General features: G+C 50.8%; 3 protein-coding genes across 3 annotated transcripts; all 3 read left to right on the top strand.

Annotated features, from left to right (window-relative positions):
- Positions 1-457: 457 nt before the first annotated feature.
- JN550_011256 (uncharacterized protein) lies at positions 458-1,739 on the top strand (the record flags this gene model as incomplete). The annotated part of the gene is made up of 3 exons (XM_049309602.1): positions 458-679; positions 769-1,431; positions 1,524-1,739. 3 exons carry the CDS (start codon positions 458-460, stop codon positions 1,737-1,739), a joined length of 1,101 nt encoding a protein of 366 aa, XP_049166749.1.
- A 616-nt stretch (positions 1,740-2,355) lies between these two features.
- On the top strand, positions 2,356-4,533 carry JN550_011255 (uncharacterized protein; the record flags this gene model as incomplete). The annotated part of the gene is made up of 1 exon (XM_049309601.1): positions 2,356-4,533. One exon carries the CDS (start codon positions 2,356-2,358, stop codon positions 4,531-4,533), a length of 2,178 nt encoding a protein of 725 aa, XP_049166748.1.
- A 1,771-nt stretch (positions 4,534-6,304) lies between these two features.
- JN550_011254 (uncharacterized protein) lies at positions 6,305-9,428 on the top strand (the record flags this gene model as incomplete). Its single annotated transcript, XM_049309600.1, has 2 exons — positions 6,305-6,903; positions 6,965-9,428. The coding sequence occupies 2 exons, from the start codon at positions 6,305-6,307 to the stop codon at positions 9,426-9,428; spliced, it is 3,063 nt and encodes a 1,020-aa protein (XP_049166747.1).
- Between the last annotated feature and the right edge of the window lie 3,134 nt (positions 9,429-12,562).

Raw genomic sequence — 12,562 nt, 5'->3', positions numbered from 1 at the left:
CGTCGACTGTTACCCTCGGGTCCTACGGCAGATCTAACGTCTGCCGTATTAGTTTGCTTGCAGCAGGGTTGGAATACCATTGCCTAGTCCAGAAGTCAGATGCTCTGAATCAGGCCAGACCCGAGAGACTAACCCCACAAACCCAATCTATATCCTGCGGCCGCTTGCTTTTGGAGCTCCACCAATGACACGAAGTCCCATTCAACGCTCTCAATCTCCGAGCCAAGCATTGCGGCTACTCCCAAGCTGCTGCCATGGAGTTTCTCTATATAAGATCAAGAGTTCCCCATAGCCATTAACTCGTCAGCTAAGGCTTGGCACTCTAAGATACCGTTCCATTCATTCACTCATCCATCCATTCAACTTTTCTAAGGCTAGTCCTTTTACGATCTTTCTCCACAAACTCCAACGGGTGTGCACTTGTCACTTACACAAAATACCTGTGTCTATCTTTACAATGCATACTGCTACAGCTATTGCCCTCCTTGGCGCCAGTTCGCTGGTTGCCGCCGCTCCTAGCAAGACTTTGAAGAGCGCAGCCTCGGCCTGTACTTTTACCTCTGCCGCAGCTGCCAGCGCCAGCAAGGCGTCTTGCTCCAGCATCGTCCTCAATGGCATTACTGTCCCGGCTGGCCAGACACTTGACCTGACTGGATTGAACGATGGCACAACCGTCACCGTAAGACACTCCCAGTCACCTGGTCTGATACTCGGCTGCAAGGTTTCTACGTGCTCCATCTCATCTTACGCTGACAATGAATCGCATAGTTCGAGGGAACCACCTCTTTCGGGTACAAGGAATGGAGCGGCCCTCTCATTAGCGTGTCTGGCAAGGGCGTTACGGTGTCCGGTGCTTCTGGGCACGTTATTGACGGAAACGGTGCTAAGTGGTGGGACGGCAAGGGCTCCAACGGAGGCAAGACCAAGCCCAAGTTCTTCTTCGCCCACAGCTTGACTTCATCGACCATCAAGGGGCTTAACGTGAAGAATACCCCCGTCCAGGCCTTCTCTATCAACGGCGCCACGGACCTGACCCTGCAAGATATCACCATCGATAACTCGGCTGGTGATGTCACCAATGGCGGGCACAACACAGATGCCTTCGACGTTGGCTCTTCGAATGGCGTCTACATCTCAGGCGCAAAGGTCAAGAACCAAGATGACTGCCTCGCTATCAACTCGGGCACAAACATTACGTTTACCGGAGGGTCTTGCAGCGGCGGACATGGCCTGTCGATCGGCTCAGTCGGCGGACGGTCAGACAACACTGTGAAGACCGTCCGGATCGAGAACAGCTCGGTATCGAACAGCGATAATGGGGTGCGCATCAAGACAGTTTCAGGAGCGACTGGGTCGGTTTCAGACGTCCAGTACTCTGGCATCACGCTCTCTAACATCGCCAAATATGGAATCGTGATTGAACAAGATTATGTCGGTGCTCCTAACATCCCGTTTTCTTATTTCTCTTGCTATATTATAGATACGTCTAGCTGGATCTTAGTGACTAATTTGTTTCCTTACAGGAGAACGGCAGCCCTACCGGCACCCCTACCAATGGGGTCCCAATCACCGACCTCAAGGTTGAGAAGGTTACCGGAACTGTTGCAAGTGGAGCTACCGATGTCTACATCTTGTGTGCCTCTGGTGCCTGCTCAGGCTGGACCTGGTCTGGGGTCTCCATTACAGGTGGCAAGAAGAGCACCAAGTGCTCGAACGTCCCCTCGGGTGCTTCTTGCTAGATCACGGCAGACAAAACTCAGTCTTTTGGATCCCTGTCTCAACTCTAAACTTCTCAAGGGTCGGCAGTATTGCCACAGAAATTGCCTTACCTCCAACTTTTCCTGTAAATATTTTCTCGGCTATCTATAGCTGCTGGTATATAAAATACACTCCCTGTTATCCATTCGAAAGAGATGTTTAGCCTGCTTATTATAGTAGAGAAACGTCAGGCTTTTCTCAGCTGCGAACGTGAGAACGATGCAGAAAAGAGGAACTTAAGTGCTAGAGTCCATCATAGCGCCGATGACACCACGAATAAACTCAGTGAGATGTTTGCCCTGGCATCACATCTTTCGTGTTAGCTCTTGTCAAGTGGGGCCATCTGCCTAGTATAGCCCGCATTCCTGCGTAGGCAGCCCCACCAATCAAACGTCGTGTCGCATGAGACGCCCAGGCATCAGTGGCCCACTTTGGCTCCATTGAAAGTCGCAAATCATTCAGTCTGCTATAAGGCGCTGGGTATATAAGCTGCTTCGGATGCTTTGAGGTGACTCAATATTCGATATCCAATTGCACCTCATTATCCGGTAGGAATTCTATTAGTTCAAAGTCCAGATTCAACTCACCGCCGACAACATGAAGATAACCATTCCGGAGCTCGAAGTCGAAAATATCACCAATGGTGAAACAGTGCATCAAAAGTGTCTCCTGCTCACAGGACAGTGTAATAATCATGGGCAATCCGATGACTTCATATCAATCGAAGTTACCGACATCTTCGGACAAGCATCGCCGGTCCAGAACTGGCCAATTGCCTCAGGCAAATGGAAAGCCCTCCTTATGCTGAACTCTGGCAACAACAAGATTCGGGTAAAGCTTAATCAGTCTGGTACTATCTCGAAGGCGTATGAGCTCGACATCACCTATCAGCCTTTGCTTCAGCTTCCACCTTTGCACCTCGCCATCTTGGTGGCCAAAGATTCGCCGTTGCTTGTCGACTGTCCACCAGCGAAGCGCGGAGCCATCTCAACAACGCACAGTTCGCTTGATGGGGCTATAACCAAGTTCCGCATGGCGGCATACATGTGGCAAGCTCTCACAGCTGAGGATCTGCGTCTCAAAGGCCTGGGCCGCCGATGCTTTCGATTGGACGAAGAGTGGGGCATCGATACGACCACCTGCTCCAGCCTCCAGACTGACCCTGGGTCTCGTGCTTACGCAGGTACGGCTGCGAAGGTACATATCGTCCGTTCAGACAAGACTCTTGCGCAATTGAGAGACGCATCAGTTGCACAGCAGAATCCACATGGACGTAGGCGGGATGATCTCCACAAGTTCTTCGAGCAGGCGCTAAAAGCCCATGGTGCTCCTTTCACTGCATCGGAGCGGCCCGTGGTGGCTGGGCTTATCCTCGACTCTCACTATTCCATTGATCAGGACCTTATACTGGGGCATGCTGCGCTGGGGTGCCACAAGCCAGACGGTATATCTCTGGGAGTGTTCGGAAGCCACACCACTTATTCTTGGCCACGCTTCCTTGAAGAAATCCCGGCTTGCCTTCTTGATCAGACGCCCACCGGAAGCGCGGTTGGAAACGACAATGGAGAGTGCGGAACCATGCGTGGGGCTTGCTTTGTTGGCCAAGGCGCTTTTCTGCACGAGGTTGGTCACGCGTTCGGTGCCGATCACACAACGGGCATTATGGCTCGAGGGTACTCCAAGGACTGGTCCAAGAACTTTGTCGCCCATCAATCAGATAGCAACGACGCAAAATGGGCTTTGGAGGATGCCCTCAGATTCAAACTGCAGCCTCATTTCAAGCTGCCCGCCGATCTTTTATTTTCTCCGAACGACCAAGACTCTGCCGTTCAGATAGGAGTTAGGCTAAAAGATGGTGATACTCTTCTGGAGGTCTCTTGCCAATTTGGAATCGCTCAAATCGCATTTAAGCGTCCTACTGGGGAGAATATACAAGCTGCTCATTTCAGATCACCATTTGAGACGGACGCATGTGCGATTAGGAAGGCCGATTTTGACGGCAAGAGTTTCTGTGTCTCATACAATAACCTTGAAGCCCAGTTCGACCGGACCGAGGAGATCGCTGTCTTTGCACTGGGTATGAACGGCAGGAAGAGGGTCTGTAACAATATTTGGAAGCTTCTGGCTGAGTTGCCTTCCATCCGTATCCCTGGTTATGATATGCTGCTTGGGAAGAAGTCAGTAAAGTCCGATGGCTTGAACAGTGACACAGACCAGCAGTACCACCGCTGGGCCACGTTGTTGAAGCGCAAGCAAAGCGACGGTAGCTTCGACCATGCGAACGCGATCGATTTAAGGGTGGGATGCACCATGGACGGGGCTGTTGTGCATTATGATAGTGGAGTGCATGTCAATTGCGGCCCTGTATCACGCCACGGTCGTCCTCACACATTTGGGGGTCACGCCTCGGAGAAACGTTCTATTCCCCACGATGCAGCGATTTCCAAGGTCGAGATTAATAGGGTTGATTCTGGATGGGGCAGCCTCAATGGCATCCGAATGACACTGGATAACGGTTCGCAATGGGGTGAGCTCAACAGTCATGGAAAGAAGGGCGTTGAAGTCCTCCAGCCAGCCGACGATGAGCGAATTGTGGGCTTCTATGGCAAGAGCGAGAAGCATTCGGGCTTCACTTACGAATTCGGTATCATCACTGCCAAGAACGGAGAAGAGTTGCCCGACATCTGCTATCAGATGGCGGAGTTACAGAACACGGATGACCAGGTAGGCGTTCACTCATCTCGCCCTGCCTTAACGATTTCTAACCCTTTATAAGTCTAACATGGATGGAGATGACTACGAAGATACCATGGATGAGGACGAGGACGATGGTGAAGATGATGATGAAGACGAGTACTAAGTGTTATTATGCTGTTGGGACTGTTGTTTCTTGGCTCAAATCATGCGACACTTCATTGATCTTTTTCCTGTGCGTCACAGTCTATACTACCACTCGTATCTGTATCTTCTCATTTCCGGTTCCTAGCCCGCTTGCAGTCAACTCCATTCTACCTATCAAGCTGGCGAGTGCTCACTCTCAGAAGTAGATGATTAGACGCGTGATCTCGCAGAGTAGCGGACTTAATGTACCACTTATTACAGCTGCGAAAATATCATCTTTCAGCGTTTTATGGGCTCCTACTGCGGCGTGGACACTTGAGCGGCGTAGCACGCTCTCAGCTTAAGCAGGTCAGCTAACCAGTGCCTGCTCCATAGAAACACTGCGTGCTACTTATCCCTTTCCGGGTGAACCTTGATAACCAAGAAGTTTTACAGTCTATCTCCGACGACTTGGCTATATGTATATAATATGAACTCTCTGCAAGGTCCTGAAATTTGACACCGATGGTAACGTTGGTTGTTCATTCGTGTCTCTTGACAAGTGGTAGCGCAAACTTAAGCATGGCTGAACATCGAAGCCGCGAAGGTCGAAGCAACCAGGCAAGGCCAGCGGCCAAGACAAAGAAAGCTACAAATAATAACCTACTATCCTTGGGACAACCCTCTAGGCACGCTGAACACGACGGGATGCCAGTTCGTTTCCGAGCATGGCTGCGGCAGAGATTTCGGCAAGACTACAGTGCGGCCAAGAACAACATTACGGCAGACGCGCAGGGTGCTCCTACCTCTCACTTTTCATCTCCCCTACCTCGAGGTCAAACTAGTGCATTCCAACCCGGTCTTTTCCAACAAGACAGGGCCGTGGCCGACTCCGCTCCCCCAGCTTATGACGAGCAAGGAACACTCCCATTCCTCCATGCCGGCCTATCTCGGATAGATGAAATCAGGATCCTGCAGACCGTAGAATCAATAAAGTGTGATCCCCCATGTCGGAATCACACATCTACAACCAAAGACTTCAATTCGCAAGCGTTGCCGGATGTGAGATGCAACAGTTACACCAGAGGCTCGTACGCGACATAGCCTACAACATATGCTGACTGATTATGCTATAGTAACTTCCCCTCCCGGTGTCATTTAGGGGAAGAAGGGGGTGGGGGGTGCTGAAATGAACGCAGTGGATGCTGACGATGACTTCAGAAGGAAGAGGCAAGCTGCCATCTGATGAAAAACACTCAAAACACGCTGCCAATTTTTGTCTGAGGTGAGCGGTTTTGCGCTTACATGCACAATGTAATGTAGATTGCATTACAGGTATCATATAGGTGCAATATCAGGTACAAGCCAATGCAAGTCAGATTTGACGTGGACGTGGGGAGTAAATTGCACTAGTGTCCTCTAGGCCTAGTGTCCCCGGGCGGAATAAATCATAACCGTATAATCCAGTCCCGTCCACGGGTACTAGTACCCTTGCCGTATTCGATTATCTGTTGCTCAACAGTTCGACATTATCCCACTGTTTATTCGAGGCTTTGGCGGTTGTTATAAATGACATCTCCAATCCTCACGTTCAAAACCTATCACTGTGCATTAAGGAGAGATCTACCGTGAATTGACAGAGAAGCTACGGCTGGTAGTCTTATTGATGTTTGGAAAGTACAATGGCTGAGCAACAGGTAGCTTGGCGCTTGTACACTTGTGTGACATGAAGGTCTTGAGCCCAACAGACAAGGTTGTGCACCAAAGCTGCAATGGGCTCCTGGAAGAAAACTCATCGTCCATCCACGTCACTTTTGCGCACAAGATCATCCATACTCGTCCACAGTGTCTCAGTATTCAAGTAACTTCAGATTCGGCTAACATGGCCGAAGCAGTGGCAACGCTAAGCTTGGCTTCGTCCATACTACAGGTCATTGACTTCGGAACAAAGGTCGCAACAACCGCCTTCAAGGCTGTTAGAGCATCGAAGCTTGGCCGCGAAGATGCCAACGAGGTATCGCAGCTACAGGTTGTCTATCAAAGCCTGTCTTCTACGTTGAAAACCATCCAGGAGCAGTATGCGGTCAATAAATCGGACAGCCAGGACGATGGGGGCATGGGGGAACTTGCGAAAGGATGCACAGAGCTCGCGAAGGAGCTTGTGCAGACTCTCCACAAGATTGGTCTTGCGGACGCCAAGACGAAACGTCGCGCTCTGTGGGCCGCCTTGAAACTGGCCTGGAAAAAAGAGGAGATCGTTTCGCTCCAGGGCAGGCTGGGCGAGTTCAGATCGCAACTGACATTGTGCCTGTTATTATCTGTCCGGTCAGTTGTCTCTCCCTTCCACAGTGTCAAAAGAAATGGCTACTAACGCAAGGGGATGCAGCCACTATGCCAGTCAGTCCTTGTCCAGACAGGAAGATATACGCCATAGCCTGGGCAGCCCCAAGGAAAGCCGTATGGGGTTGTCGGTGGTAGAGTATGTCACATCTGGGCTAAGCGAATCATCGCGGGCAGCACAGATGGATTCCCTTCGCAGTGATCTTTTGCAGGCAATACAAGGCCACGCATCCCTGTCGCCCCAAAATTCTCACTCAGAACTTGAGGTGACTGAGGATACGTACAACAAGGCCATCGCGCTGCTCCTCCACAGCCTCGAGTATCGAGGGATGAAGGATCGTGAGGACAGAATTTCGGATGCTCACGAAAAGACCTTCAAGTGGGTGTTTGATGATACCAGCAACGAGAGATGGTTCAGCTTCAAAGACTGGCTCCAATCTGACGAGAGGCTTTATTGGGTCACTGGCAAAGCGGGATCGGGTCAAAGCACGCTGATGAGATACGTAAGTGGTCCGGGATCTTCCACAGGTGGGAAGCATGGCCACCCTCGATGCCGCGAATACCTGGACCAGTGGGCAGTTTCAAGGAAGCTCATCATTGCATCTTTCTACTTCTGGAACTCCGGACTCCAGGTGCAGACTACCCAGAAGGGTCTCTTGATGACGCTTCTCCGGCAAATCTTGGAGGAGTGCCCCGACCTCTTATCTTTTGCATCCCCTAGCAGGTGGGAGAGCCTCTGCCTGTTCGGCCAAATCCCAGACTGGCAGGACTCTGAGCTGCAAAGCATTTTTCACCTCTGTATCCGAAATCTGAAGCGCTGCAATGCTGCAGCGGCTCTCTTTGTCGACGGGTTGGACGAGTTCGAAGGCGACCCAGAAGATCTTCTGTCCACTTTCAAAGGCATCGATGACTTTTCAGATTACAAGCTGTGTGTCGCAAGTCGACCTTGGGTCGAGTTCCAAGACAGATTCTATCAGAAGCCATCTCTGATGCTTGAGCACTTGACATATAATGATATCAAGGACTTCATCGTCGCGAGATTCGACAGCGATGCAAGGTTCGCTCAACTTCGACGGAGGGAGAGGCAATTTGCCGATCAGCTAGTAGAGGATATCGTCTCCAAGGCATCTGGAGTGTTCCTCTGGGTATCGCTTGTTGTATCTTCGCTCCTCTCAGGAATGGGGAATGGTGATCGTGTGGCAGATTTTCAGCGAAGGTTGAATCTGCTTCCTCCTGATCTCACCGACCTCTATGAAAAGATACTCCAGAGCCTCGATCCATTCTATCTAGAGCATGCTGCGCAACTGTTCTCTCTGGTTGGCGCCAGTGGTGAGCCGATGAGCCTCCTTCTGGCATCCTTTGTTGACGAGGAAAACCCAATCTTTGCGGTGGGCATGGCTGTCACACCACTTTCTGCCGAAGAGATTGGCATTCGGATAGATACGGTCCGTCGTCGCATTAACAGCCGATCTAAGGGATTGTTGGAGGTCAAAGGAGGGGTTTCAACACCCCAGGGCTTCAGCTACGATGCTTCGAGTCATGAGAATACCACGGTTCAATTTCTTCACCGGACGGTTAAGGAATATATTGAAAGCCCCGGCGTTCGTCAGACCTTGAAATCAGCCTTAAATGCACCATTCGACCCACATCTAAAGCTACTAGCGGGTCATTTGGCTTACATCAAAGGGATGGATTTGGAAGCCGTTTCACTGCAGAACTTGTGGAACCAACATGCGGTCAAATGTCTCGCACATGCCCGCGCCGTCCAGCAGGGGAGTATTTACTCTATGATACGTCTGCTTGACCAGCTTGATAATATCTCTGATTTATTTCTTCAAAGCGCGCATCTTCACCGACCCTTTTCGCTCATCCCCCACCAAGAGATGGTCGACTTCTTTGGCTACTCATTTTTATCCTTGGCGACAGCTTGCAATGTGGTCGAGTACGTTCGAGCCAAAGCAGTCGCCCCATGCATATGCTGGAATAAATATCACACAGACTGGCCACTGCTCATGAATGTTGTCGCCCTTTATAACAACGATCCCTGCCCAGCAACACTCGTGGGCTCCGCTCCGGACACATCAGATGGCCATCAGGCGATGATCAAAATGCTTCTTAACAAGGGCGCGGATCCTAATTTTGCAGTAGAAGCTTTTCATGACACGGATCTCTGGTTGTCCCCTTTGGGGTTTGCGACGGTGCGATACATGACCACCAATAAACAACCCCATCTCGAAGCGCTTCGTTTATTGGCAAACGGCTGCAAGTTTGATACTGTGACCCTTGATCGCATCATGGAGTTATACATATACGTGAAAGGCTATGTTCCAGTCAACAGAAAAGAATTGAGCTTCACCTTTTGGTACTGGCATCGTATAAGGAGGCGCCTTCGTAAGGCCTTCATTTGCCTTAATGGCGGCGGATCACCCGATTTTGGTGCAGTTTGGGAGCAGCTATGTATACTTACTCTGCGCAAAGAAAAGCAGCAGTGGAAGAAGGTACTGATATAAGCTCGATATCAAGAAGGTTGATAGCTCTTATGACGGTGAGCCGTCAGCTAGAGGTTGGCAAAGTGAATATTGGCGCTAGTGGTTGTGGGACATAGCAGAATGCCCTACTTTTGATAGAGTATGCAAAGCGCGAGTCTCGCGCCTGTTTGCATTGGATCTTTAGATCATTATTACATCAATTTGGACCCCTTACATGAGCATTAGATTTTGTAACACACAAGATCGTGACTATAGGGTTGGTTCTTGCCCTTTCCTGAGCACACCGGTTCTCTGCTCAGTGCTGAATGGAGAATGCTTTAACCCGCCCGTTATGTCATGACCACACCGTTGCGTACTAAATTTACGGTCTATCCCCATCGATTTTGTCACGGCGATGCAGTAGGTTTACAGGAGGTCCGAAAGTACCTCACAGAATCCGAGATATGCCCCTAATATTGTCCCCTTACTTGTGGAAGGGACAAGTTTCAGTCTGTTTGAATATGAATACAACCCCATATCATCTATCTTTGTCTGTACCTGACCTCCCTATTACTTGACAGAGTTGGAGGCGCCAAGCAGGAACGGCGTGTCACTCAGAAGCAGGGAATCTGGCGCTGCGAGAAAACATTGCGATATGGTGCTACACCGACCGCGATGGCAAGATAAACTCTGCAGATCCAATGTCGCCAGAGGAGGTGCAGCTCAGGGATCCAGCATTCTCCGCAAACTGCACCATATCGACGTTTCGAGGCACTTAGGACGAGCATGGGTTATAATATTGACCCACTGACACCCTTGACATAGTTTCTATGAAGTTGCAGAGTTGCTAATAGGCGTGTTTCGTAAGATTCTAAGAAAAGACTAGGCTGGCCCAGCGAATTTCGGTTTAATTGAAAAGGAGTCAGCTTGTGTATTTGCTTCGTGGCAAGAGGGACGAGATCTGGTCTTGCATGCACATAGAATATTTGACGTCACCTCTAAAGGATTTGGGTAGTATCAGTGCTCGTAGAGGTCAATTTGACCCCCTAATAACTCAATGAAGAGGCGCCTCAATGGTGATTATCCTTGTCCGCTCTGATAACAAGGAAACATCCATAGTCCTACTAACAACGTATGAGCTACGTAGCGAGCAAGCAAAATGCTGACAGGCAGAATAAACCATTCTCGAATGGCGTCTTGGTTGTGACTTTCGTAGGCAGATAAGATGGCCGAGACAATTTGGGTCTCCATCCTATGGAGGCGCAGCAAGCCAAGGTCCGATACGACTGGTTGATCGCATGTAAGATTTTGTCAATTATGCACTCGACTGCATACGAACAGAGTCGCAATACCACTGCCACTGGACAAGAAGATGAGCTTTATTTCCGTTTCGGGGCGATGACATGCCGGGACTGCTGCAAGCTGAGTTGCAGGTATAAGGACGCCCGGCGGCGAAAAGTGGCCGGGTTCCTTGGCATCGTTCATTGGTCAATTGAGGCGTATAGCGTACCGTAGATGGCTGTATACGGAAGGATTCTGGAAGTGTTCTACGCCTTGCATGCAGTGCATTGCCACTCTCGGCGGGCCGCAATACGCTTATCGCCACGTACTAGCAGTATTCCATCGATGTGAATCTGGGTCACTTGACTTCCAAAGAACCCTGAGAACCTGCACAGGCGCCTTTTGCCTTGGGAGAACACAGCCGCCCGATCCGGTTGTGTGGGCGAAGGATGGGGTTTAGTCGGCCGCGAGCCCACTTGGCCGCCTGGATCAGCCTATGGGCGGCGGGTGTGGCTCCCAAGGAAGAAGCCGGGTCCGGGTGATAGTGGAGACGGTGAAATCGGAGACCCATAAAGTGCAGTTCCGTAGCGAGCGCAACTCATCTCACCTCACTGACCGGGCGTCATGGCTCGGAGCTGGGGCAGTGCAACAGTCACGATGGATACGTTAGAGGGAAAAAAGACGCAAACTCAACTGGACTGATGTCATGCTGAATTGTTCCATTGACTGCGCGGCCGCGGCGTAGACTTGATGACTTTTCGAGATGGGCACTTCCGTCTCGCTGATGGAGGCAGTAAGACGGGCGAATACGCAACGGATTGCCAGATGGAGTATTGAGCTCATGGGCGAGACTGGTCTATCGTCTAGCTATGCGCGTAATACTTTGTGCACGTTTTGACGATGAAATGAATGCCTCGCCCTATAGTCGAGATCTCAGGGTGTCTGCATCCCCAAGTCGGACACGGGTCAGGAGACTTTGGATCTGACCACATCCGCAGTCGCCATCTCATGTTTCGATTGCAGCGCAGGGGTTGCCAAAGGGTTTCAAGGGATCGGCAGTGGCCAAGCTTTTCCAAGACTAACCGCGGTTGGCCTGCCTCAGCCCTGTTGACCGCTTACGTTCTGCGCCGACCCTCCACAACCGGCATGCGGCATGTTGTTTGGGCAATAGATCGCTTGGCGGCGTGGGAATGCTCCCAAGTCAATGACAGCAGCATTCCAACCCATCCTGCCCAGCTCGTCCTGTGGGTGCGCCTTGCTCTAGGCTGTCACTAGGCATATGGTACTAAAGATTCCATCCCCCAAAAAAAAAGTCACCAGCTCAAGTCGACATAGTATGGCCACTGCTTGACGACTAGAATTCGCGCATCGCTGACGCCAAAATAAAATGTACTTAAGGGAGGCAATGCTCTTGTGGTTCTGATGTGACCGCGATTTGCGACGTACAATATAGAACAGAACAGAACGTCAAGCCATCTTGCTATCCATCCAGCAGTACTGGGCATACATCACCCGCTAGTTCCGTATTTATTAACTAGTCGCTTCGGTGGCACACTCTTGGGCGTTCTTGGGCGAGACACAGCCCCAAAGCTTTCCCCGCACGCCTGCTGCAACCCGTCCCACAGCAAGCTCCCCCTGCTCCCACAGGCCACAGCTCACCACCCCGGCACCCCGGCACCCCGGCACCTACGCTAAGATCTCCAGCAGGAGCTCTTGTACTTAAGTGTCACGGTTTCACGTCACACCACTACCCGACATCCGTTTACACTCCCACCTGAAGCACACACACGTACATAAATCGTGTGTTTCCTCGATTCGCAACTTTACAACACACCAGGCTCCTTGTCCGGAACAGCTACCTTGCAAAGATAGCATCCTCAGCGCTGTCCACCAGA

The sequence above is a fragment of the Neoarthrinium moseri genome (assembly GCF_022829205.1).
Source record: "Neoarthrinium moseri strain CBS 164.80 chromosome Unknown scaffold65_Wmoseri_CBS_16480, whole genome shotgun sequence".
NCBI classification, from domain to species: Eukaryota; Fungi; Ascomycota; class Sordariomycetes; order Amphisphaeriales; family Apiosporaceae; genus Neoarthrinium; species Neoarthrinium moseri.
Note: the sequence above shows the minus strand (reverse complement) of the source record. Positions and strands in the feature narration are given on the sequence as shown.